At 56.4% G+C, this 26,489-nt stretch overlaps 3 protein-coding genes and 1 long non-coding RNA gene across 17 annotated transcripts in view; 2 read left to right on the plus strand and 2 right to left on the minus strand.

The window, feature by feature from the left end:
* SGF29 (SAGA complex associated factor 29) overlaps window positions 1-2,324 on the plus strand; it is a 42,313-nt gene extending 39,989 nt beyond the window's left edge. Inside the window, exons 6-10 of the mRNA XM_017864411.1 lie at window positions 617-746; window positions 817-963; window positions 1,175-1,210; window positions 1,317-1,479; window positions 2,124-2,324. Coding sequence (XP_017719900.1) covers window positions 617-746; window positions 817-963; window positions 1,175-1,210; window positions 1,317-1,479; window positions 2,124-2,240 — 593 coding nt within the window. The 3' untranslated portion in view covers window positions 2,241-2,324. The remainder of the gene's footprint in view (window positions 1-616; window positions 747-816; window positions 964-1,174; window positions 1,211-1,316; window positions 1,480-2,123) is intronic.
* A 110-nt stretch (window positions 2,325-2,434) lies between these two features.
* Window positions 2,435-25,188, minus strand: LOC108523679 (sulfotransferase 1A1). Of its 14 annotated transcripts, XM_017864403.1 has the most exons (10): window positions 24,349-25,188; window positions 24,090-24,141; window positions 21,328-21,545; window positions 7,015-7,166; window positions 6,785-6,910; window positions 6,598-6,695; window positions 4,676-4,802; window positions 4,486-4,580; window positions 2,798-2,978; window positions 2,479-2,676 (listed from the first exon to the last, which is right to left on the minus strand). In XM_017864403.1, exons 3-10 carry the CDS (start codon window positions 21,501-21,503, stop codon window positions 2,564-2,566), a joined length of 1,068 nt encoding a protein of 355 aa, XP_017719892.1. In that variant the 5' UTR covers window positions 21,504-21,545; window positions 24,090-24,141; window positions 24,349-25,188; the 3' UTR covers window positions 2,479-2,563. The 14 variants fall into 14 exon arrangements, 10 of the variants coding, with proteins under 10 accessions (XP_017719892.1, XP_017719891.1, XP_017719888.1 ...); XR_001883865.1 differs by lacking the exon at window positions 2,798-2,978 and adding an exon at window positions 3,809-4,003 and having other exon boundaries at window positions 2,435-2,676; window positions 24,090-25,188; XR_001883863.1 differs by lacking the exon at window positions 2,798-2,978 and adding an exon at window positions 3,809-4,006 and having other exon boundaries at window positions 2,435-2,676; window positions 24,090-25,188.
* LOC108523684 (sulfotransferase 1A1-like) lies at window positions 17,029-20,613 on the minus strand. Its single transcript, XM_017864415.1, is given in 7 exon segments — window positions 17,029-17,373; window positions 17,495-17,689; window positions 18,186-18,290; window positions 18,386-18,512; window positions 19,334-19,431; window positions 19,521-19,646; window positions 19,751-20,613. Coding segments are annotated over 7 exon segments (912 nt in total). The 5' UTR covers window positions 19,899-20,613; the 3' UTR covers window positions 17,029-17,260.
* Window positions 23,450-25,450, plus strand: LOC108523685 (uncharacterized). Its single transcript, XR_001883867.1, has 4 exons — window positions 23,450-23,914; window positions 24,096-24,340; window positions 25,182-25,287; window positions 25,357-25,450. It is a non-coding gene; the product is annotated as an uncharacterized LOC108523685 (long non-coding RNA).
* Window positions 25,451-26,489: the final 1,039 nt, after the last annotated feature.

The following is a 26,489-nucleotide window of genomic DNA, read 5'->3' on the forward strand; positions in this document are numbered from 1 at the left end:
CAAGCTCCACCTCCCGGGTTTACGCCATTCTCCTGCCTCAGCCTCCCGAGTAGCTGGGATTACAGGCACCCACCACCTCGCCCGGCTAGTTTTTTGTATTTTTTAGTAGAGACGAGGTTTCACCGTGTTAGCCAGGATGGTCTCGATCGCCTGACCTCGTAATCCGCCCGTCTCGGCCTCCCAAAGTGCTGGGATTACAGGCTTGAGCCACCGCGCCCGGCCGTTTATTTTAACTTTCTATTGAATTACAACGTATATTAATAGGAGAAAAGTACACGTAAGTGCAGAGTTCAATGAAATATTCACTAACTGAACACACTTCTGTAACCAGCATTCAGATCAGCAAACACAGCCTGAACAGCAACTCGGAAACCGCTGTCTTCTGCTTCCTCCCCCTGGGTGTGCGCTGTGCTGCCCTCTCACTCAACTGTGGTTCAGCGCAGCAGCCCCTATAGGTGTTGACACATGGCCGATGGGGTCACAGTCCTGCTGGGCCTTCGGGCTCACTCAGGAACTGGGCGCTCCCAGGCGGTCCTCCAACAGCTCAGTGCAGCATGCTGGGGGGTCAGGGCCAGCACCTGTCCCTGGGGCCTCAGGCCTCCCTTCCTTCCCACAGCGGCCAAGATCGCAGGTCTCTACAATGACTCGGAGCCACCCCGGAAGACCATGCGCAGAGGGGTGCTGATGACCCTGCTGCAGCAGTCGGCCATGACCCTGCCCCTGTGGATCGGGAAGCCTGGTGACAAGTGAGGGCAGCAGCTTCGAGGGAGGGGCTGGTGCCCAGGGGCTGGGACTGACCCTTTGTTCTGCTCACAGGCCCCCACCCCTCTGTGGGGCTATCCCCGCCTCAGGGGACTACGTGGCCAGACCTGGAGACAAGGTGGCTGCCCGGGTGAAGGCCGTGGATGGGGATGAGCAGTGGATCCTGGCCGAGGTGGTCAGTTACAGCCATGCCACCAACAAGTGAGTGACACCAGCCCCGGGGCTGCTCTCTGGTCACCGCACTTGCCTGGGCTGCCGCTCTGCTTCCTGTCTGCACAGCAGGAGAAAAGCTCCCCAGAGGGTGCTCCCCAGAGGCCAACTGTGCAAAGAGCACCAGGTCCTCCCCCATCCTCACTCCCCGACAGGGACTGCACCCCTGGCTGCATCCACGTTTTCCTCCTCTTGTCCACAGGTATGAGGTAGACGACATCGATGAAGAAGGCAAAGAGTGAGTGTCTAGGCCAGGGCAGGGCACGGAGCCTGGGGGCAGCCTAACAGCTGGGAAGGAGCATCCCCACCTGGCCATATGTTGATATAAGCCCCTCTTCTCCCAGGAGACACACCCTGAGCCGGCGTCGTGTCATCCCGCTGCCCCAGTGGAAGGCCAACCCAGAGACGGACCCCGAGGCCTTGTTCCAGAAGGAGCAGCTCGTGCTGGCCCTGTATCCCCAGACCACCTGCTTCTACCGTGCCCTGATCCATGCACCCCCACAGCGGGTAAACCAGCCTCCATGGGAGAGGCCATGGGTGATGTCAGAACAGGCTGATCAGACAGACGAGGGGTCCTCTCCCCCATCCCTCCCCTTGTCCTCATCTCACAGGCTCCAAGCTGACAGCACCCACCAGCTGCCCTCCCTCTTCCACTCCAGCCACAAAGGTCACCATCCCCTTGCAAGCCCTGGCAGTCTTAGCAAGCCCCGAGTCAGCGACTTCCTTTCTGCAGCCCTAGGAGAACTAGCTCTGAGATGGGAAGCTCCTGCCCTGAGCCCCGGGCTCCTACCCCGTTGTGCTCCTGGTGACATGGGACACAAGCCACCTGAGGCTAGGATCCCTACCTGCCACCATCTGGGTTGCCCTGGGTCCCTGAAAGGCAGCAGACCCTCCAGCTATGGCCCCATTAGGAAGGGAGTCAGCGCCCCGTCCTCTCCCCACCCTTTTCACTGCCCTGGGTCTCTAGCCACTGAGAAAAGAGCTCTGTAGCAGCAGGGACTGGGCCAAGACTTCTTGACCCCAGAGTGAAGGATGATGAGAGTGACTGAGAGTCTACCGCCCAGAGGCTCCTGTGGTCTAGGCTGGGGGAAGGGGGTGCCTGTCCTGGCCTGGGGTCTCTGAGCAGCCCTTCCTGTCTGCCTGCCACACAGCCCCAGGACGACTACTCAGTCCTGTTTGAAGACACCTCCTATGCAGACGGCTATTCCCCTCCCCTCAATGTGGCTCAGAGGTACGTGGTGGCTTGTAAGGAGCCCAAGAAAAAGTGACCCTGCCTGGTGGACTCGCCATCCCCCAACGACACAGGGCAGGACAGCAGGGGACGTGCTGGGATTAAACAGACATTCCTTCTCCACTCGTCTCCTGAGTTTTACTTCTCCAGACCCTCTCCCCTCTCCAAACAGGGCAAGTTGGGGAGCTGGAGTGGGAAGGTGGCCGTATTTGGCCCCGCTGGGCGATCACTCTTTCAGCTCAGGGTTTCTCTTGGCTTGAAATGGAGACTGTGCATTGAACACAAATCATATTTTATTCTTGAGCCGCTTAGTCAGGCTTGATTCGCACATTCCCTCTGCAGTGACCTCGGGAGCCCCTCTCACAGCTCAGCGCGGAAGCTGAGGCTGCAGCCTGCCATCTTCTCCGCATAGTCCGCATCGAAGCGCTCATTCTGCGCCACGGTGAAGGTGGTCTTCCAGTCCCCAGCCATGCCTGGAAGAGGAAGGCAGGGAGCAAAGCTGGAGTCTCATCCCACGGGAGGCCCCGAGTGCCTATGGGGAGGCTCCAGCCGCTGCTCCCACCTGCCCCAAACCCCGTGCTGGCCGGCGCCCACCTTTCCTCATGAAGGGGGAGATACTGTGGTCCATGAACTCCTGGGGGACGGTGGTGTAGTTGGTCATAGGGTTCTTCTTCATCTCCTTGAATGACGTGTGTTGAACCATGAGGTCCACGGTCTCCTCCGGCAGGGAGCGCCCCACAAACTCTAGGATCTTCCAAATCTCCCTTTTGGGGTTCTGAGCAGCAGAGGGCTCCTCAGTGGAGGCTAGGTTTGCCGATTTGGGAAAATAAAAGGGGTCCCCTTCTATAACCTCAGAGGGGAACTGGCCACTTCCACTAGAAAACCCACAGAGCCAGCTCCTCGACCCCCGGGGCCCCGGTCCATGGGGTAAAATGAATTGCTGTCTGCCCTGTGATCCCGTCATGAGCTGGGCTTGGCTCCTGTGGGTGAGGACTGGGATGGTCGTCTTCTCTGACTGTGGCCCTGGGTGGCATAACCGTTGGCAGGGAGAAGGAATCGGAATAGAGAGCTGATCTGTGGCAAGTGACCATGGTCCAGGCCTGTAATCCCAACACTTTGGGAGGCTGAGGCAGGCGGATCACCTGAGCTCAGGAGATGGAGACCCACCTGGCCAACATGGCAAAACACAAAAATTAGCCAGGTGTGGCAGTGTGCACCTGTAATTCCAGCTACTCAGGAGGCTGAGGCAGGAGAATCACTTGAACCTGGGAGGGGGAGGTTATACTGAACTGATAGCACACAACTGCACGCCATCCTGGACAACAGAGCAAGACTTGGTCTCAAAAAAAAGTAGCTGATCTGTGGCCACCCTGCAGCTGACTCAGGCACAGGAGATGAGAGCTGTGTGGGACCCGCTGCCAGGTGGGGCTGTAGCGGGGAGGCCTGGGCCAGGGAGGCAGGATGGGGAATCAGCCATGCCTGGAGGAGGAAGGAAGGGAGGGAGTAAAGCTGGAGTCCCACCCAAAGGGAGGCTCTGAGTGCCTATGGGGAGGCTCCAGCCGCTGCTCCCACCCGTCCCAAACCCACGTGCTGGCCGGCACCCACCTTTCCTCATGAAGGGGGAGATACTGTGGTCCATGAACTCCTGGGGGACGGTGGTGTAGTTGGTCATAGGGTTCTTCTTCATCTCCCTGAATGACGTGTGTTGAACCATGAGGTCCACGGTCTCCTCTGGCAGGGAGCGCCCCACAAACTCCAGGATCTTCTGAATCTCCCTTTTGGGGTTCTGAGGAGCAGAGGCTCCTCAGTGGAGCAAAACAAAACAAGTCCCCTCTCTAATCTCAGAGGGGATCTGGCCACTTCCCCGAGAAACACCGAAGAGCCTTGATCCCCGGGGCCGCGGTCCCTAGGGTAAAATGAATTGCTCTCTGCCCTGTGATCCCATCATGAGCTGGGCTTGGCTCCTATGGGTGAGAACCGGGATGATCTTCTTCCGTGACTGTGGCCCTGGGTGGCACACCCTTTGGTGGGGATAAGCAATAGTATCTAAGTATCTAATCCTTGGCCACCCATGCAGCTGACTCAGGTGCGGGAGATGAGAGCTGTGTGGGACCCGCTGCCAGGTGGGGCTGTAGCCGGGAGGCCTGGGCCAGGCAGGAGGATGGGGAATCCGGGCCTGCTGTGGGGGCCGCCCAGGAACGGGGCTGGGCGGCCTTGGCGGGTCCCTGTGAGGTGCCTGCCCCCAGGTGTCACATGAGGGGAAGCATCGCAGGTGGTCTCACCTCCTTCATGTCTTCATAGAAGAGGTAGAGAACAGGGTGGGTGTGGCTCAGCTCCCACCACTCCTGCACATGCTGGTACCAGGACCCGTAGGACACTGGAGAAGCGGGCAGGGGGCAGGGACACAGGGTTGCTGTGTGTTATAGCCAGCACACCTTGGCTCCACACCCTCCTTCCTCCCGTCAAACCCACCTTCTCCGGCCATGAACTTCTCCAGGAAGCTGTCCCAGGTCCCAGGGTCAGGGTGCACCTTGGCCATGTGGTAGAAGTGGTAGTAGGAGACCGCCACATCCTTTGCGTTGCGGGCAACATAGACCACCTGCGGGGGCAGAAGACTTGACCCCAGCACCATCACCACACAGCCTTCCCCTGGCCAGCTCATCTCTTGGTCTGGCAAAGGAAGAACCTGAGGCTTAGAGGCTGACTTGCTTGAGATCTCATCGCACTGGTAGGGCCAAGCTGGGATCTGAACCCTGCTTGGAAGCCAAAATCCTGCCTGGTCCCTGAGACCATCATATTCTAAAGTAATATAATCTGCATCAATGCGTCACACCCTGATCTGGAGCAAGGCATGCTCCGCCAGGCATGTTCCCACTACCACCAAATTTTGTGGGCCCATGAGGACCCACCCTCTACCTTTCTTAGGTCTACACTGAAGTCTCATGTTCTTGGTCATCAGAGCAAAAGGCAGACAGTCCCCCCGCCGTGGAAGATGAGACAAGGCTGGAGGAAGTGAGGCGACTTTCTCAGAAGAACAGGACCAAAGCTGGGCTGAGCCGGGGCCTCCTTCCCTGGATTCACATGCCCCACACCTTACTTGGACCTTTGCTTTTTCTTTTTGTTGTGTGTTTTGTGGGATTTGTTTGTTTGTTTGTTTGTGTTTTTTGAGACTCTGTCTCAAAAAAAAAGACCTTGATCTTTCTTTTTTCGTGTCGCCCAGGTTGGAGTGCACTGGAGTGATAGCTCACTGCAGCCTTGACCTCCCAGGCTCAAGCAATCCTCCAACCTCGGACTTTTGAGTACCTGGCACTACGGCGCCATACCACCATGCCCTGCTGATATTTTGCATTTTTTATAGAGATGGAGTCTCCCCATTTTTCCCGGGCTGGTCTGGAACTCCTGAGCTCAAGTGTTCCACCCACGTTAGCCTCCCAAAGTGCTGGCATTACAGCAGTGAGCCATCACAGGTGGCAAACCTTTTTTAATATTTATTAGTTTGAAATGAAGTCTCGTTCTGTCTCCCAGGCTGAAGTGCAGTGGCATGATCTCAGCTCACTGCAACCACCGACTCTCAGGTCAAGCGATTCTCACACGTCAGCATCCTGAGTAGCTGGGATTATAGGCGCCTGCCTCAACGCCTGGCTAATTTTTGTATTTTTAGTAGAGATGAGGTTTCTTCATGTTGGCCAGGATGATCTCGAACTCCTGACCTCAGGTGATCTGCCCACCTCAGCCTCCCAAACTGCTGGTATTACAGGTTTGAGCCACAACAGGCCCAGCCCCCCGACCCCTGCTGCTTTTTTTTTTTTTTTTTTGAGACAGTTTTACTCATGTTTCCCAGGCTGCAGTGCAATGGTGAGGTCTCGGTTGACTGCAACCTCTGCCTCCCGTGTTCGAGCAATTGTCCTGCCTCAGCCTCCCGAGTGGCTGGGATTACAGATGTCCGTTACCACACCTGGCTAATTTTTTTGTATTTTTAGTAGAGATGGGGTTTTGCCATGTAGGCCAGGCTGGTCTCGAACTCCTAGTCTAAAGTGATTTGCCTGCCTCAGTTTCTTAAAGTGCTGGGATTACAGACGTCAGCCACCACGCCTGCCGGCCCCTCTTTTTATTCTTCATCTTTTTTTGAGACAAGGTTTCTCTGTCACCCAGTCTGGAGTGCAGTGGTGTGATCATAGCTTACTTCACTCTTGAACTCCCAGGCTCAGGTGATCCTCCCACCTCAGCCTCCTGAGTAGCTGGTACTACAGGTACACACCACTATGCATACCTGATTTTCTTTTTTGTTTTTTTTGGAAGAGACTGGTCTGGAACTTCTGCCTTCAAGGGATCTTCCCACCTCAGCCTCCCAAAGTGCTGGGATTACGGATGTGAAACACTGTGCCCAGCCTCACCTTGACCTTCTGATCCAACAGAGTCTGGGGCAGCAGAGCCAGGGGCAGGTGTGTCTTCAGGAGCCGTGGGGCCGGTGTGTCTTTCAGAGTCTCCAGCCCTGAGCAGTGGGTCAGGGAAGGTCTGGTGAGCTGAAGGCCCAGCCCTGTCTTCCTCCCCTCCCCTTGCACCCAGGACAGGGTCACACACCTGAGGGAATCCCTGGGGCTTTGAACTCAAGGAAGGGCACCCGCATGAAGATGGGAGCTCGGTGACACTTCTCCAGGTCGCCGCCTTGGTAGATCATGTCCAGTATCTGGCTCACCCAGGTAGTCCCTGGAGAGGGAGGGAGATGGGAGGTGAGCAGGCTGAGGGCACAACCTCGCTGGCCAAGGTGGGGACTGCCGCCTGGGAGAGGGTGGGTGGCCCTCCTCACCTACCGGACTTGGGGTAGGTGCTGATGAGCAGGTCATCGGCCCGGGCCCGGAAGCTCTGCAGGGGTCCCAGTGCCTCTGCAAAGTACTTGATGAGCGGAACCCCCTTCACGTACTCCAGTGGTGGGCGGGAGGTGTCCTGAATCAGCTCCATGTTCCTGCGTCAGGGGCAGAGCCAGGCCCATTCCCTTAACACCATCACAACCACAAGAAAGCGGCATTCTTGCTTTCAGGGAAGTCACTGGGGCCTAGGGAGGCTGAGTGACTTGCCCACACTCACAAAGCCAGTCAGTGACAGGGCTGGGGCTGAAACCAGGTCAGCCTCTAATGCGGTGGTTCCCCAGCCTGACCACACCTTTCATTCACCTGCAGAGCTGTTCAAAATCCCAGGGCCTGGGCCATGGTGCAAACCAGTGAAAACACCCTCGTGGCGCGGGGCCCAGATAGCAGGGCGTGTGAAGGTCTCCAGGAGTGTCCAGCCGCACTGAGGAAGCTCTAGGGCCTGCCTGTGCTGTCTCCCTACAAGCCATTGCCCTCTGTCTCACCATTTCCTGCTGTGACCCCCAGCCTCCACCCAGTGGGCTCCTGTCCCCTATGTTCCCCTCCTTGAGTTCCCTGTGCCCCTCACATGTGGAAACCTCCCAGGCTGACCAGGCCTGTGATCTACTTGCCCGGCCACAGTCCATCTGGGCTCCAGGACAAACAACGGCCCACTGAGCAACTGAGCTGGTACTAGGGGCCAGAGCCTGCTGTGGGAATGAACAAAACTCTGATGACTCAGCAAAAGGACGGGCCCAGGCAGGGTGGCTCCCGCCTGTAATCCCAGACCCTAGGGAGGCTGAGGCCAGGAGTTGGAGACCAATCTGGGCAGCATTGCAAGACACCATCTCTAAAATCTTTTAAAATATTTTTAAAAACTATCCAGGCAGAATGGTAGGTCCTAGCTACTCCAGAGGCTGAGGCAGGAGAATCACTTGAGCCCAGGAGTTAAAGGCTGCAGTGGCCAGGATCCCACAGCACTCCAGCCTGGGTGACAGCAAGTCCTGGCCTCCCCAGAAAAAAAAAGCAAGGGAGGGGGATTCACGCCAGCTGGGGTTGTCTGAAATGGGATATCCATGGGGAAAGGGCAGGGATGGGAGAGGCCTCGGCTTCTGGAATGTTGGAGCCAGAAGCTGAGCAGAGTGAGGGCGCCCTGGGCCATTCCAGTGTGTCACTCACCTGAGCTCTCGGGAACCTGGCCTTTTGCCCTCCTCGCCCGCAGTGGCTGAGTGTGGGTCCAACGTGGAGAATGCAGGGGTGTTGTCTGTGCTGAGGGTTTCCTAGGTCCAGTGTGGGAGGGATCTGGAGCTAGGGCCGGACTTAGATTTGCTTCCGGAAGGAAGGGGTGGGGTTGGGGGTGGAGGAACTTCTCCATTACCCTCAGTATGCCAGCTGGAGAGAAGCTTAGAGTGATCTCCAAAGCCATGACTGGGTTTGGTGTGTAGAAAACAGAAGAATGAAAGGGGAAAGGGCCCAATGGTGGATTTGTTTTTGGGGTTTTTTTTTTTTTTTGTGAGATGTCACAGGGCTCCTGACCTGCCCCTACCAGGCAGGCCAACAGACAAGCTTTCTCTGATTGAACCAGGCAAGAGAGGGGAGGGATTGGAGGAGAAAGATGGGATAGGTAGGCCCCTCACCTACCTGCCTGCTCCAGGCCAGTCTTGAAGGTGCCAGGGGTTCTGGCCCAGTGCAGCCCATAGGCCCCCAGCAGCCCATGCACTCCAGGCTCTGACCACAAGGCCAGTCTGGAGTGATGTGTGTGGGCAGAGTGAAGGGGCAGGAGAGGAGCAGAGCATGGATGCATATAACAAGAAAGAACAAGGATAATGCAGTCCCCTTGCCCTGGGAGCCAGCCCCAGCTTCATGGCTCCCAGAGGACCTCACAGAGCATCAGTAGAAAATCCTAGATGAACCACAGCCCCTGGCAGGTACCTTTCTTTCCCTGGATTTGAAGGAGGCTCCACAGACAGAGGCCCGAGGAAGTTGAGGCTTGGAAGCCACAGGGCCCTGTGGAAGGAGGGTATCCCCCCATCCTCCTTGTTCTTTGGCCTCACTATTTAAAGTTCAAGGTCAAGCTGGGTGCAAGACAGGTAACCAACCATCTGAGTAAAGGTGAGTCTCCCAAGCCTTGCAAGAACTGCGTGAGCTCAGAGGCAAGTGGGGAAAGCTGAGACTTGGGGTTTCCAGGCAGAGGAGAGGCTGCTCCCCTGATAGGGCCACAGGTCCCTCTTCCCTCCTCTGTGCCTCTGAGGAATCCCCGTGACTGGCACGTCCTCGGGCTACTAGCTCCGCCCCTGCCCTAGCGACCTTCAGGAGGCCCCCTTGACTCAGACTTTGCATTGCACTCCAGTAACAACCGGTCAGACCCACACGGGGTGGCACAGAAAAGAGGCAAGAATGTGAGATTAATAGAGTGGTAGCAAGTGAACAGAAAATCCCAGGCAGCAGTTTCACATGACCAGAAGAAGGAAACTTGAAATAGCTGCATATGCTAAGGGCCAATAAGTCCCTGAAAAATAGGATGAGGACCAAGCTGGCTACGACCAACCAGACACAACATGGCGCTGTATTTGATGTAGGTTTCACCTAGGATCTCATTGTACGATCAGTAACATACAAAACCATACACCCGCCAGTGCCAAGACGGCTCCAGGAACACCTGGATTTGGGTGTAAATTGTGGCACCACAGTCTTGAGAAATCTTTACCTTTTCCTGGAGTCTTCATGAATATAACCCTCTTTAGTTAAAGAAGCCCATAAAGGTCATCCCCAAACCTCGTAGGGCATGAGACACTCTTGAGGACCCCACATTCCCCTTCTTGAGTGAGTCCTTTTGCTCTGCAAGAAATCTCCCTACATTCATGACTTTCTGACTTGTCCTTCAATTCCTTCTGGCTAAGGTGTCAACAGCCTGGAGACTGATCGAGGTCGATATCCCACTGGTCTTTGAGGACCTCCCCTAGGCCACCAGTATCTGGAGGGGGTTAGGGACACAGGATCAGGTCTCCAGCAGTGCTGTCCAGTGTGCCTGCAGAGGCAAGAAGGTTGGTCACAGGCAGCCCAGGGCAGGGAGTGGGGTAGGAGGCCGGGGCCAGAGCCCACTCACGTCTTCTAATTCTGAGTCTTCTATTTCCTTCGTGCCCATCTGACACAGCCAGATGAGGTCACCCAAAGCAGTGACATCTCACAGCTAAAAAGGCATGGGGCCAGAGAGAGATGCAGAGTCAGGCATCACAAGCCCCCTCCAGGCTCAGCCCTGAATACCGAGATCAGGACTTGGCTGCGCCAGCCTGGATTGCACAACTGGGTACCCTCTTTCCAGAGCTGGACCAGGCTGGGGCTGGGGGACTGCACTCACCTAGGGCATTGGCCCCGTAGGGGCAGAAGCTGCCCTGGTTCTTCCTGAAGGAACTCCTCTGACAGGCAGATCACATGGGCTCTTAGCTAGCAGCCAGGGTTGGGGCATCACAAGGGCCCCTCTTCATCCTGTCCCAGGCAGCAGGCAGGTAAGAGACAAGGAGGGAGAGGGAGCTGGCAGCAAGCCCCTCCGTGCAACAGGCACTGTTCTGGGCATCACGCAGCTCCATCCCGTGAGGAAGGGGTGACTGTTATTTGCATCTTATGGATGAGGAAATGGACGTGGGGGTTTAAAATCGTTGCCCTCTGGGACTAAGCTAGTGAACGTCCTGTGAGCATCAGCAGTGATTGATTGAGTCACAGCCTCACCACTGCAGCCAGACCTGAACTTCCTCACAGCTCAGCAACACCCAGCAGGTCACTGAATTTCCCCAGGGCAAGTCCTCTACTCACTCACAAGTAGCGGGAGCTCAGTAGAAGGCGCCCATCGTCCATTATTTTATTAACTATTTCTTGGCCATCAGCTTTGCGCTGAGACTTTGTTCTACAGCAGTGACAAGAGCTGTCCTTGGGCAGTTTAGTGCAAAGGTTGGAGTGGGAGAGAGTAATGAGAGCCATAGAACACATCACAAGTAACAAAGTATTCAGGAAAAGGACTGGTAGGGGAGGTACATAAGAAGTGCAATTTTATTTTATAGTTTTAGAGGCGGTGTTGCTCTTTTGCCCAGGCTGTAGTGCAGTGGAGCGACCATCGCTCACTGCAGCCTCCAACTCCTGGGCTCAAGCGATCCTCCCACCTCAGCCTCCCCCGTAGCTGGGACTACAGGCATATGCCACCATGCCCGGCTTATCAGAGCTGCAATTTTAAATCGGGAGCCAGGGAAGACCTCCCTGTGGAGGTGGCAGGTTATGAAGACAGAAGGTGTAGGGAAGAACCTTCCAGTCAAAAGGAAAGGCAGGTCCTGCTGTTCTCAGGAATGGCCAGTAGTACTGTCACCGCATCTTAGAGACGGGGACAGGGCTGCAAAACTGTCAGGGCGTTTCCTGGCTCCTCAACAGACAGCTGGATCCGAAGTTGTCTGGACCCGGGATCATCAATGGAACCTCCGTGCCTGGGGCGGACCTCCCCTGGAGCGCGCGGGAGCTCAGGGCGCACAGGCCTCGAGGTTCCAGGGTCCGGCTTAGGCTCAGGCTGGGCGTCAGCAAAGGGACCTGCGCGGCTCCCTGGGACGGAGGAGGCCCGAAGGCCAGTGGCCAGTAGGGTGCGTCGGGAGGAGGTAGGGGTGCAGCACGAGCGGGAGGCGCGCCCAGGGCGGGCGTGCCAGGCCCACTCCAACCGCGGCAGGGTACGGGGGCATCAGGGCGGCTCCTGGCAGGGGTCGCACCCCAAACCCCGACCACTAGGGGCCGCCCGGTCTCCTTCCTTACCCGCCGAAGGGCTGCCACGGCGGACGGGAAGCTGTGCACTATGAGCGCTATCTCCCTGGGGAGGAGAACGGGAATGTCCCTGGGAGTCCCGCCGCTTTCCACCTCCGGTCCCCTCCAATCCCACCCGAAAGTGAGGTCCTCATTCCCCACTTCAGCAGAGCCCCACCCGCCCCTGCCTGAAGTCACGCCCCTGCACCTGCCCACCTCAGGCCCCTCCTCCAACCCAGGTACCCACCTGTCCCCACTCCTCTCCCTCCTGCGCTCCATCGGACCCCAGCGTGCCCACCAAGACCCCTATGCTGGACTCCAGCCTGGATCATCACCCCGCCCCAGCCCGCTCCTTCCCGGAGTTCCACCGCCGAGATTCCCAGGGCTCCCCCCGTCACACTCCTCCTCTGCGACAGGCCTTGTCTCCTCCCCAGACGCCCCACCCTTGTCACAGGACTGGAGGGTCCCTCTCATCAGGCCTGTGCCTCGCGCGGTCCGCCTTCTCCAGGAAGCCTTCTTCCGGCCTCAGAGACCCTCCCGGTCTCACCAGCCATGCAATGGCGCGATTCAGCTTGCTGCAACCACCGTCCCGACCCCCCGGGCTCAAGCGATTCTCCTGTCTCAGTCTCCCAAGTAGCTGGAATTACAGGTTCGTGCCACCATGCCCGGCTAATGTTTGTATTTTTATCAGAGACAGGGTTTCACCAAGTTGGCCAGGCTGTTCTCGAAGAACAGCTGACCTCAAGTGATCCGACAGCTTCGGCTTCCTAAAGTGCTGAGATTACAGGCATGAACGACTGCGCCGGGCCTGGGCCTTGTCTTTTGTGCGGCCCCCATTGTGCTGCTGGACCTGAGAAGCAGGGCTGACAGTGAACCCCACATAGAGACCGCCCTGGTGAAGGGGGTTCAGGCAGTAGAGCAGGTAGACCCTGAAGAAGCGCCTCCACCTCTCCGCGACCCCGCAGGATTCTTCCAATTTCAGGAAATTCTCATTAAATACACTTCTGGGTCAGCACTGACATCAGGAAGAGAACCTGACCAGCACCTCAGAACCTGCTTTATGCGTCCCTGGTTCCTCCCTCTGGGTGCCCACTGTGCTGCCGTCTCAACCATCTGTAGTTGAGCGCAGCAGCCGTGTAGGCCACCTGGCCGATCGGGTCACAGTCCTGCTGGGCCCTCAGGCTCACTGAGAAACTAGGGGCTCCCAGGGGCTCCTTCCCACAACTCAGTGCAGCATTGCTAGGGGGGTCAGGGGCCAGCACCGTCCCTGGGCGCTCAGGCCTTCCGCCCTTCCTTCCCACAGTGGCCCAAGATCGCACGGTCTCCTACATGACTCAGAGCCACCCCGGACAGACCATTCGCAGAGGGGTGCTGATGACCCTGCTGCAGCAGCTCGGCCATGAACTGCCCCTGTGGATCGGGAAGCCTTCGGTGACAGTGAGGGCAGCAGCTTGCGACGGGAAGGCTTGGTGCCCAGGGGCTGGGACTGACCCTTGGTTCTGCTCACAGGGCCCACCTCTGTGGGGCCACTCCCCGCCTCAGGGTGACACGTGGCAGACTGGAGACAGGTGGCTGCCCACGTTAAAAGGCCGGTGATGGGACGAGCAGCTGGATCCTGGCCGAGGTGGTCAGCTACAGCCATGCCACCAACAAGTGAGTGACACCAGCCCCGGGGCTACTCTCTGGTCGCTGCACCTGCCTGGGCTGCCGCTCTGCTTCCTGTCTGCACAGCAGGAGGAAAACTCCACAGAGGGTGATGTGGGTGGGGCCAGCTGTGCAGGGAGCACCAGGTCCTTGCCCTGCCCCCGTCCTCCACACTCCTCGACAGGGACTGTGCCCCTGGCTACACCCAGCGTTTTCCTCCTTTTGTCCACAGGTATGAGGTAGACATCGATGAAGAAGGCAGAGTGAGTGTCCAGGCCAGGGCAGGGCACGGAGCCTGGGGGCAGCCTAATGGCTGGGAAGGAGCATCCCCACCTGGCCACAGGTTGACACAAGTCCCTCTACAGCCAGGAGACACACCCTGAGCTGACGCTGGATCATCCCCCTGCCCCAGTGGAAGGACAACCCCGAGATGGACCGGAGGCCTTATTTGGGCCAGGGCGGGTCATGGAACTTGGGCGAGGCAGGAGAGATAGTCAAGGAGACAACCATCTTCTCAGGATGCTGCGACCTTGGTGACCTCACTGCCAACACAGTAAGCCTCAGCATTCGCCTGGGCACTGAGTTCATTCAAGCAAAGCTATCCCCAGTAGGGACTTTCCCTTTTGAGAACATGTGCATTTTGATTTTACCTGTCCTCAAACTGACCCTTTGCTCATTTTAATAGTAAAAACCACACCCCTGGGTGGAGATTTAAAATGCTAATGAGACATGTGTCCTAGAAATAAGCATGTATAGCAAATGCCCATGTGCACCCAGAGGACCACCCAGATCATGCTTGCTAGTGACACCTCTTCCCACCCATTATGAACAATCGTGTAACATTCCCATAAGGGGAGTTTTTCCTGTAGTAATCAACACTGTTCCACCCTGACGAGAAGCCCGTTCTGAACTCACTCAAGGTGTATTGTCTTGTCTAGTATGCACTTAACTTGGAAAATACAGTTTTTCTTTTGCAATATGTTACTCTGTGCTGCACTTCTTTTGCTGTACGTCTCTTGTTTAAATTATTTTATTTATTTATTTATTATTTTAGATGGAGTCTTGCTCTGTGGCCTAGGCTGGAGTGCAGTGGTGCAATCTCGACTCACTGCAACCTCCTCCTCCTGGGTTCAAGCGATTCTCCTTCCTCAGCCTCCCGAGTAGCCGGGATTACAGGGTTCACCACCGCATCTGGCTAATTTTGTATTTTTAGTAGAGACGGGGTTTCTTCATGTGGACCAGGCTGGTCTCAAACTCCTTACTTCAGGTGATTCACCCACCTCAACTTCCCACAGTGCTGGGATCACAGGTGTCAGCCACCGCGCCCTGCCTGCCTAATTTATTTTAAACCAAGAAGAGGAGAACCCAGGTATCACAACAGCTGTCAAGCTGGGAAGGAGTGTCCCCAGCCACAGATTGACACAACCCCGAGGAGACACACCCTGAGCTGGCAGTCACGGCCTCAGTGGAAGGCCAACCCCCAGATGGACCCCAAGGCCTTGTTCCAGAGGGAGCAGCTCATCATGGCCCTGTATCCCCAAACCATCTGCTACTACCACGCCCTGATCCACACGCCCCCACAGCAGGTAAAGCAGCCTCCAGGGGAGACGTCATTGGTGACACCTCCAATGTCACCAATTGATTAGAGAGGCTAGCGTCCCCTTCCTTATCCCCTTTGTCCTCATCTCCCAAGCTAATGGGACCTGCCAGCAGCCCTCCCTCTTCCACTCCAGCCCCAAAGGCCACTGACCCCTTGCCAACCCTGGCAGCCTTGGCAAGCCCCAAGTCAGCGGCATTCCTTCTGCAGCCCCAGGAGAACCAGCTCTGAGATGGGAATCTCCTGCCCTGAGCCCGGGGCTTTTGCCTCCTCGTGCTCCTGGTGACATGGGACACAAGCCACCTGAGGCCAGGATCCCTGCCTGCCACCCTCTGGGCTGCCCTGGGTCTTCTGAACACAGCATCCCTGAAAGGCAACAGACCCTCCAGCTATGGCCCCACTGGGAGGGAGTCAGCGCCCCTTCCTCTCCCCACCCTTTTCACTGCCCTGAGCCTCCTGCCACTGAGAAAAGAGCTCTGTAGCAGCAGGGACTGGGCCAAGACTTCTTGACCCCAGAGTGAAGGATGATGAGAGTGACTGAGAGTCCACCGCCCAGAGGCTCCTGTGGTCTAGGCTGGGGGAAGGGGGTGCCTGTCCTGGCCTGGGGTCTCTGAGCAGCCCTTCCTGTCTGCCTGCCACACAGCCCCAGGACGACTACTCAGTCCTGTTTGAAGACACCTCCTATGCAGACGGCTATTCCCCTCCCCTCAATGTGGCTCAGAGGTACGTGGTGGCTTGTAAGGAGCCCAAAAAAAAGTGAGGCTGCCGGGCGGACTCACCATCCCCCAACGACACAGGGCAGGACAGCAGAGGATGTGCTGGGATTAAACAGACATTCCTCCTCCACTCATCTCCTGGGTTTTACTTCTCCAGACCCTCTCCCCTCTCCAAACAGGGCAAGTTGGAGAGCTGGAGTGGGGAGCTGGCCGTATTTGGCCCCGCTGGGCGATCACTCTTTCAGCTCAGGGTTTCTCTTGGCTTGAAATAGAGACTCTGCATTGAACACAAGTCATAGTTTTGTTGTTGTTGTTGTTGTTATTGTTGTTTTAAGACTGAGTCTTGCTCTATCGCCCAGCCTGGAGCACAGTGGCGTGATCCTGGCTCAGTGAAACCTCCACCTCCTCGGTTCAATCGATTCTCCCACCTCAGTTTCCGGAGTAGGTGGGATTACAGGTGCACACCACCATGCCCAGCTAATTTTTGTACTTTTAGTAGAGATGGGTTTCGCCATGATGGCCGGGCTGCTCTTGAACTCCTGACCTCAAGTGATCCGCCAGGCTGAAGTGCTGCGATTACAGGCATAAGCCACTGAGCCCAGCTCAAATAAAAATAGTATTTAATTTAATTTAATTATTTATTTATTTTCAAGGCAGAGTTTTGGTCTTATGCCCAGATTGGAGTAAAGTGGCACAATCTTGGTTCACTGCAACATCTGTCCCTGGGTTCAAGCGATTCTCCTGCCTCAGCCTCCCGGAGTAGCTGAGATTACAGGTGCCTGCCACCATGCTCCGCTCATTTTTGTGTGTGTGTTTTTTTTTTGCTTGTTTGTTTTTGTTTTGTTTGTTTGTTTGTTTTAGTAGAGACGGGGTTTCACCATGCTGGCCAGAATGGTCCTGAATCATAATTTATTTTAATTAAATTTTATTTATTTATTTCTCAAGGCAAGGTTCACTCTGTCCCTCAGGCTTGAGTAGATTAGCCTAGTCACAGCCAACTGCAGCCACAACCTTCCTGGCTCAGGTGATCCTCCTGCCTTCTCTTGCCAAGTAGCTGGGACTACAGGTGTCCACCACCACGTGCAGATCATTTTCTCAAATTTTTGTAGGGATGGCGTCTTGTAATGCTGACCAGGCTGGTCCCAAACTCCTCTCCTCCAGTGATCCTCTGGCCTCAGCTTCGCAAATTGCTGGGATTATAGACATGAGCCACTCTGCCTGGCCCACAAATCATATTTTATTGTTTTTGTTAAAACTGATTTTATTTTGTTATTATTATTATTTTTTTCAACAGAATCTCACTATGTTGCCCAGGTTGGTCTTGAACTCCTGGGTTCAAATGATCCTCCCACCTCAACCTCCCAAATTGCTGGGATTACAGATATGACCTACTGTCCCTGGCCCTCAATTCATATTTGCTTCTTGAGCCGCTTGGTCAGGCTTGATTCGCACACTCCCTCTGCAGTGACCCCGGGAGCCCCTCTCACAGCTCAGAGCGGAAGCTGAGGCTGCAGCCTGCCATCTTCTCCGCATAGTCCACATCGAAGCGCTCATTCTGTGCCACGGTGAAGGTGGTCTTCCAGTCCCCAGCCATGCCTGGAGGAGGAAGGCAGGGAGCAAAGCTGGAGTCTCATCCCAGGGGAGGCCCTGAGTGCCTATGGGGAGGCTCCAGCCACTGCTCCCACCCGCCCCAAACCCCGTGCTGGCCGGCGCCCACCTTTCCTCATGAAGGGGGAGATACTGTGGTCCATGAACTCCTGGGGGACGGTGGTGTAGTTGGTCATAGGGTTCTTCTTCATCTCCCTGAATGACGTGTGTTGAACCATGAGGTCCACGGTCTCCTCCGGCAGGGAGCGCCCCACAAACTCCAGGATCTTCCGAATCTCCCTTTTGGGGTTCTGAGGAGCAGAGGCTCCACGGTGGAGGCTAGGTTTGCTGATTCAGGAAAATAAAATGAGTCCCCTTCTCTAACCTCAGAGAGGAACTGGCCACTTCCACTAGAAAACCCACAGAGCCAGCTCCTCGACCCCCGGGGCCCTGGTTCCTGGGGCAAAATGAATTGCTCTCTGCCCTGTGATCCCATCATGAGCTGGGCTTGGCTTCTATGGGTGAGGACCGGGATGGTCTTCTTCCATGACTGTGGCCCTGGGTGGCACACCCTTTGGTGGGGATAAGCAATAGGACTAAGTATCTAATCCGTGGCCCACCTGCAGCTGACTCAGGCACAGGAGACGAGAGCTGTGCGGGGCCCGCTGCCAGGTGGGGCTGTAGCGAGGAGGCCTTGACCAGGGAGGCAGGATGGGGAATCCGGACCTGCAGTGGGGGCCGCCCAAGAAGGGGGCTGGGCGGCCTTGCAGGTCCCTGTGAGGTACCTCCCCTCAGGTGTCACATGAGGGGAAGCATCACACGTGGTCTCACCTCTTTCATGTCTTCATAGAAGAGGTAGAGAACAGGGTGGGTGTGGCTCAGCTCCCACCACTCCTGCATGTGCTGGTACCAAGACCCGTAGGACACTGGAGAAACTGGCAGGGGGCAGCGAAACAGGGTTGCTGTGTGTTATAGCCAGCACCTCTAGGCTCCACACCCTCCTTCCTCCCGTCAAACCCACCTTCTCCGGCCATGAACTTCTCCAGGAAGCTCTCCCAGGTCCCAGGGTCAGGGCGCACCTTGGCCATGCGATGGAAGTGGTAGTAGGAGACCGCCACATCCTTTGGGTTTCAGGGAACAAAGACCACCTGCAGGGGCAGAGGACCCAGCCTCAGTGCCATCACTACACAGCTCACCCCAGGCCAGCTCATCTCTTGGTTTAGCAAAGGAGGAACCTGAGGCTTAGCGGCTGACCTGCTTGAGATCTTACAGCACAGGTAGGGCCAAGCTGGGATTTGAACCCTGCTCAGATGTCAAAGCCTGGCCTGGTCCCTGGATCCATATTCTACACTAATGTAATCTGCATAAACGCCTTCACACCCCAGTTTGGAGCAAGGCATGCCCGGTCCCCTCCAGCTCCCTCCTCAGTGGGCCCGTGAGCACCCACACGCTGCCTTTCTGAGGCAGACACTGAAGAGTCTTGTGTTTCTGGTCATCAGACCCTTGCCAGAGCAAGCAGCAGATGGTGTCCCCGCTGAAGATGAGACCAGGTTGAAAGAAGTGGAGCGACCTTCCCAGAAGAACAGGACCGAAGCTGGGTTGCGCCGGAGCCTCCTTCCCTGGATTCTCATGCCCCGCGTCTGGACGTTTTTGTTCTTTTTGGTTTTTTTCTTTCTTTGAGTCGGGGTCTCTCTCTGTCACACAGGCTGGAATGCAGTGGTGTGATCATGGCTCCACTGCAGCCTCAAACTTCTGGGCTGGGTGATCCTCCCAGATCAGTCTCCCAAGAAGCTGATACCACAGGCTACCACACCTGGCTTTTTTTTTTTTTTTTTTTTTTTTTCCTGGAAAGAGACTGCATCCCTATGTTGCCCATGCTGGTTTCTGACTCCTGGCCTCAAGTCAGCCTCCTGCCTTGGACTCCCAAAGTGCTGAGCTGATAGGCATAAGCCACTGTACCTGGCCTCACCTTGACCTTCTGATCCAGCAGAGTCTGGGGCAGCAGAGCCAGGGGCAGGTGTGTCTTCAGGAGCCGTGGGGCCGGTGTGTCTTTCAGAGTCTCCAGCCCTGAGCAGTGGGTCAGGGAAGGTCTGGTGAGCTGAAGCCCCCGCCCTGTCTTCCTCCCCTCCCCTTGCACTCAGGACAGGGTCACACACCTGAGAGAATCCCTGGGGCTTTGAACTCAAGGAAGGGCACCCGCATGAAGATGGGAGCTCGGTGACACTTCTCCAGGTCGCTGCCTTGGTAGATCATGTCCAGTATCTGGCTCACCCAGGTAGTCCCTGGAGAGGGAGGGAGATGGGAGGTGAGCAGGCTGAGGGCACAACCTCGCTGGCCAAGGTGGGGACTGCTGCCTGGGAAAGGGTGGGTGGCCCTCCTCACCTACCGGACTTGGGGTAGGTGCTGATGAGCAGGTCATCGGCCCGGGCCCAGAAGCTCTGCAGGGGTCCCAGTGCCTCTGCAAAGTACTTGATGAGCAGAACCCCCTTCACGTACTCCAGTGGCGAGCGAGAGATGTCCTGGATCAGCTCCATGTTCCCGCGTCAGGGGCAGAGCCAGGCCCACTTCCTTTAATACCATCACAACAGCAAGAAAGCGGCATTCTTGCTTTCAGGGAAGTCACTGGGGCCTAGGGAGGCTGAGTGACTTGCCCACACTCACAAAGCCAGTCAGTGACAGGGCTGGGGCTGAAACCAGGTCAGCCTCTAATGCGGTGGTTCCCCAGCCTGGCCACACCTTTCATTCACCTGCAGAGCTGTTCAAAATCCCAGGGCCTGGGCCATGGTGCAGACCAGTGAAAGCACCCTCGCGGTGCGGGGCCCAGGTAGCAGGGTGTGTGAAGGTCTCCAGGAGCGTCCAGCCGCACTGAGGAAGCTCCAGGGCCTGCCTGTGCTGTCTCCCTACCAGCCAATGCCCTTTGTCTCACCATTTCCTGCTGTGACTCCCAGCCTCCACCCAGTGGGCTCCTCTCCCCAATGCTCCCCTCCTTGAGCCCCTCAGGCCCCTCACATGTGGAAACCTACCAGGCCCACCAGGCCTGTGATCCACTTGCCCGGCCACAGTCCATCTGGGCTCCAGGACAAACATGGCCCATTGAGCAACTGAGCTGGTATTGGGGGCCAGAGCCTGGTGTGGGAATGAACAAAACTCTGATGATTCAGCAGAATGAGGAGGGGACACGGTGGCTCATGCCTGGAATCCCAGAGCTTTGGAAGCCCAATGGGGAAGAATCACTTGAGCCTTAGACTTTGGGACCAACCTGGGCAATATAGCAAGACCCCATCGCTAGAAAAAATATGTTTAAAAGTGAGCTGGGCAGCCAGGTGCAGTGGCTCACACCTGTAATCCCAGAATTTTGGGAGGTCGAGGTGGACAGCTCACCTGAGGTCCGGAGTTCGAGATCAGCCTGACCAACATGGAGAAACCCCTTCTTTATGAAAAATACAAAATTAGCCAGGCGTGATAGCGCATGCCTGTAATCCCAGCTACTCTGGAGGCTGAGGCAGGAGAGTCGCTTGAACCCAGGAGGCAGAGGTTGCAGTGAGCTGTATCATGCCATTGCACTCCAGCCTGGGCAACAAGAGTAAAACTCCATCTCAAAAAAAAATTAATTAATTAATTAATTAAAAATAAGTTTGAAAAATTAGCTGGGCATGGTGGCTCTCTCCTGTACACCCAGCTACCCGGGAGGCTGAGGCGTGATGATCATGCGAGCCCGTGATTTTGAGGCTGCAGTGAGCTACGGTTTGGCCACTGCACTCCAGACTGGGTGTCAGAGCCAAGCCCTGTCCCAAAGAAACAAAAATAAAAAAGAAGGAAGGGAAGCCAGGCTGGGGTTCCCCTAGTGAAACTGGATATCCATGGGGAAGCAGCCAGTATGGCAGAGGCCTTGGCTGCTGGAATGTTGGCTGCAGAAGCTGAGCAGTGTGAGGGCGTCCTGGGCCATTCCACTCTGGTACTCACCTGAGCTCTCTGGAATCTGGCTCTCTTGTCCTGGTGGCTGAGTGTGGGGAGTGTAGAGCTATGGTCTGTCCTGAGGGTGTGGTAGGTCCAATGTGGGAGGAATCCAGAGTCAGGGCCAGACTTGGGTTTGCTCCCGGAAGGAAGGGGTGTGATTGAGAGTGAGGAAACTTCTCCATTACCCTCCTTAGCACCACAGCTGCAGCCAAGCTTAGAGTAATCTACAAAGCCAAGATGTGAGTTTAGTGTTTAGTTGTGATTAAAAAACACAAGAATAAAAGGCAAAAGAGCCCAATGTATGCATCTTTTTAAAATTTAGTTTAATTAATTAATTTATGTATTTTGAGAAGGAGTCTTGATCTGTCGCCCAGGCTGGAGTGCAGTGGCATGATCTTGGCTCACTGCAACCTCTGCCTCACGGGTTCAAGTGATTCTCCTGATTCAGCCTCCTGAGTAGCTGGGATTACAGGCACCCACCGCCACACCCAGCTAATTTTTGTATCTTTAGTAGAGACGGGGTTTCACCATGTTGGTCAGGCTGGTCTTGAACTCCTAACCTCAGGTGATCTGCCCGCCTTGGCCTCCCAAAGTGCTGGGATTACAGGCATGAGCCACCGCACCTGGCCCTTTTTAAAATTTTTTGAGCTCTCACCAGGTTCCTGAGCTGCCCTCTGAATTCCACCCTATAGGGCAGGCCAACAGAGGAGCTTTTTCTAATTGACCCAGCCAAGGGAAGTGAGCTGGTGAGTGGGGAAAAATGGGTACTCACTAGACAGAAACGGGGCAAGTCATGTTTCCCGGGGCAGTCTTGAAGGCACCAATGCTTCTAGTCCAGTGCAGCCTGCATGCAAGCCCCCAGCAGCCTAGGCATTCCAGGCTCTGACCACAAGGCCAGTCTGGAGTAATATGTGTGGACAGAGTTGAAGGGGCAGTGGTGGAGCAGAGCGTGGATGCATAGAACAAGAAAGAACAAAGACACTGGAGTCCCATCACCCTGGGAGCCAGCCCCAGTTTCATGGCTCTTGGAGAAACTGTTCTCGGAGGAACAGTTTTGTGGCTCTCGGAGTATCGCTAGAAGATCCTAGAAAAACAGCAGCTTGTGGCACATGCTTTTGTTTCCCTGGGTTTGAAGGAGGCTTCAAGAGACCAGAGGAGGCTGAGGCTTGGAAGCCACAGGGCCCTGTGGAAGGAGTGTATCCCGCCATCCTCCTCGTTCTTTGTCCTCACTATTTAAAATTCAAGGTCAAGCTGGGCATGAGACAGGTAACCATCTGAGTAAAGGTGAGTCTCCCAAGCTTTCCAAGAATTGCCTGAGTTCAGAGGCAAGCGGGCAGGTGGGAGTGTGGGGGAAGCTGAGGCACGGGGCTTCCAGGCAGAGAAGAGCCTGCTCACATGCTAGGGCCACGGGCCCGTCCTCCCTCCTCTGGAAGCCCCTTGACTGGCAGGACCATGGGCTACTAGCTCTGCCCCCGCCCTCAGCAACCAACAGAAGGCACCCTTGACTCAGACTTTGTATTGCATTCCAGAAAAAAGCCCCAGACTCGCAGTGGGTGGCACAGAAAAAAGGTGGGAGGGGGGTTACACAGATCAATCCTATGAGGCAGGGGTGACTATTATTCACATCTTAGAGATGAGGAAATGGAGGTGGGGGGGTTAAAATCCTTGCCCCCAGGGACTAAGCTGGCCAGTGTCCTGTGAGCATGAGCAGTTATTGATTGTGTCACAGCCTCACCACTGCAGCCAGAGCTGCCAGGTCACTGAACCTCTGCAGGGCAAGCCCTCTACTCACTCAAATTTACTGAGAGCTCAGTAGAAGCCAGGACCATCGTCTGTTATTTTATTAACTATTTGTTGGCCATCGGCTCTATGTGGGACTTTGTTCTACAGCAGTGACAAGAGCTGCCCTCAGGCAGTTTAGTACACAAGTTCGATGGGGTTTAATGAGATGCATAACATGTGTAGTATGGCAGACAATAAAAGTGTTCAGGAAAGGGGGGCGGGCAGGGAAGTGCACAAGAAAGAGCCCCAATTTTATTGTATTTTATTTTTTTAGAGACAGGGTCTTGGTCTTTCCCCCAGGCTGGAGTGCAATGGAGTGATCATAGCTCACTTCGGCCTCCAACTCCTGGCCTCAAGCCATCCTCCCACCTCAGCCTCCCCCGTAGCTGGGACTACAAGCATGTGCCACCATGCCCGGCTTCTCAGGGCTGCAATTTTAAATCGGGCGATAGGGAAGACCTCCCTGTGGAGGTGGCAGGTTATCAAGACAGAAGGTGTAGAGAAGAACCTTCCAGTCAAAGGAAAAAGGCAGGTCCTGCTGTTCTCAGGAATGGCCATAAATACTATCATCCCCATCTTAGAGACGGGGACAGGGTCGCAAAATTATCAGGGCGTTTCCTGGCTCCTCAACAGCTGGATCCAAAGTCCTCTGGAGGATAAGCCGCCCTGCCTGGAGCCGACCTCCCCTGGAGCGCGCGGTCGCGCAGGGCGCACAGGCCTCTTGGGCCCCGGGACCGGCTCAGGCTCAGGCTCGGCGTCAGCAAAGAGACCTGCGTGGCGCCCTGGGGCGGAGGAGGCCCGAAGGCCAGTGGTCAGTGCGGTGAGGCGGGCGGAGGTCGGGGAGCAGCGGGACCGGGAGGCGCGCCCAGGGCGGGGGTGCCAGGCCCACTCCAACCGCGGCGGGGTACGGGGCGGTCAGGGCGGCTCCAGGCAGGGGTCGGACCCCAAATCCGGGCCACACGCCGCCGCCCGGTCTCCTTCCTTACCCAAAGGGCGGCCACGGCAGACGGGAAGCCTTGCACGACGAGCACGATCTCCCTGGGGAGGAGAACAGCGATGTCCTGTGAGCCCCGCCGCGCCCCACTGCGGACGTAGCCCAGCGCCCTCGCCGCGGGTTCCCTCCTATCCCACCCGAGAACGGGGTCCTCACTCCCGGCTTCAGCTGAGCCCCAGGCCCTGCAACTCCTGAAGGCACGCCCCCTGCACCTGCCCATCTCAGGCCCCGCCTCCAGCCCAGGTACCCACCTGTTCCCGCTCCTCTCCCTCCTGCGCTCCACCCGACTCCAGCGTGCCCATCAAGACCCCTGCGCTGGACCCCAGCCTGGATCATCACCCTTGCCTCAGATAGCTTCTCCCCGGATTTCCACCGCCGAGATTCCCAGGGCACAGCCTCCCCGTTATGCTCCTCCCCTGCGACTGGCTCAGTCCTCGCCCTGGACGCCCCGCCCATGTCACAGGCCTGGCGGGTCCCTCTCATCAGGCTTGTGTCCCCGGTTCCACTTCCTCCAGGAAGCCTTCCTCCGGACACGGAGACCCTTCCCCTCTTATCAGGGACCTCGCCCACTGGTCCGCCAAGCTCCACCTTTTTTGCGGCCCCCATTGTGCTGCTGGACCCAACGAACAGGGTTGACAGTGAACCCCACATAGACAGGGCCCGGGTACCAGGGATTCAGGCAGTAGAGCAGCTGGACGCTGAAGAAGTGCCCGGCCTCACCCCGATTCCCGCGGGACCCTTCGAATTTTAGGAACTTTTCACTAACGAAACACATTTCTGTATCAGCACCGACATCAAGAAGAGAACCTCACCAGTACCTCAGAACCCGCTTTGTCCCCCCCCCAATCCCCCCGACCCGTTTCTTCCCTTGGGTGCCTGCTGTGCTGCCGTCTCACCCATCTGTAGTTGAGCACAGCAGCCCCTGTAGGCCACCTGGCCGATCGGGTCACAGTCCTGCTGGACCCTCAGGTTCACTCAGGGGCTGGGGGCTCCCAGGGGTTCCTTCAACAGCTCAGTGCAGCATGCTGGGGAGTCAGGGCCAGCACCTGTCCCTGGGGCCTCAGGCCTCCCTTCCTTCCCACAGCGGCCAAGATCGTAGGTCTCTACAATGACTCGGAGCCACCCCGGAAGACCATGCGCAGAGGGGTGCTGATGACCCTGCCCCTGTGGATTGGGAAGCCCAGTGACAAGTGAGGGCAGCAGCTGCGAGGGAGGGACTGGTGCCCAGGGGCTGGACTGACCCTTTGTTCTGCTCACAGTCCCCCACCCCTCTGTGGGGCCATCCCCGCCTTGGGACTACATGACCAGACCTGGAGACAAGGTGGCTGCCCGGGTGAAGGCCGTGGATGGGGACGAGCAGTGGATCCTGGCCGAGGTGGTCAGTTACCGCCACGCCACCAACGAGTGACACCAGCCCCAGGGCTGCTCTCAGCCCCTCCTGTCCCCCTGCCCCACAGCCCAGGATGGACTACTCTATCCTGGTTTTGAAGACACCTCCTATGCAGAAGGCTACTCTCCCCACCTCAGTGTGCCCAGAGCGTACCTGGTGGCTTCCAAGGAGCCCAAGAAAAAGTGACACCGGTTGGGCGCGGGGCTTCAAGCCTGTATTCCAGCACTTTGGAGGCCGAGACAGGCGGATCACGAGGTCAGGCAGATCGAGACCATCCTAGCTAACACCGGTGAACCTCGTCTCTACTAGAAAAATACAAAAAAACTAGCCGGGGAGGTGACGGGCGCCTGTAGTCCCGCTACTTGGAGGCTGAGGCCGGAAAATGGGTAAAACGGGAGGCGGAGCTTGCAGTGGCCTGAGATCCTGGCCACTGCACTCCAGCCTGGGCGACAGAGTGGACTCTCCGTCCAAAAAACAAAAAAAAAGAAGAAAAAAACAAGAAAGTGATGCCGTCGGTGGACTCGATGTCCTCCACCATCCTGGGGCAGGACAGCCAGAGGATTATGCTGAGATTAAACAGACATCTCCCTTCCCACACATCTCCACTGGGTTTTACTTCTCAAATCCCTCTCCCCTCCCCAGATATGGTGACTAGGAGCTGGAGGCTGGGGAGAGGTGAACCAATATCTGGCCCACTGGGCATTCACTCTTTCAGCCCCTCAGGAGTTTCTTCCTTTTCCAATACAGGCTCTACCATGAACACAAATCGTATTTTATTTAATGAAATTTATTTTCTTTGGAGGGAGGAACATAGCTGTCATCCAGGCTGTAGTGTATGGGCATAATAGTAACTCACGTATCCAAACCTCCTGGGCTGAAATGATCCCTCCAGCCTCGCTGCTTCCCAAGTAGCTGGACTACAGGTAAAGTGCCAGCAATGTGGCTAATTACATTACATCTTTGTAGAGATGAGGTCTCACTATTTTTACCAGGCTGGTCTCA

The sequence above is a fragment of the Rhinopithecus bieti genome, unplaced genomic scaffold (assembly GCF_001698545.2).
Source record: "Rhinopithecus bieti isolate Rb0 unplaced genomic scaffold, ASM169854v2 scaffold_76167, whole genome shotgun sequence".
Taxonomy (NCBI): domain Eukaryota; kingdom Metazoa; phylum Chordata; class Mammalia; order Primates; family Cercopithecidae; genus Rhinopithecus; species Rhinopithecus bieti.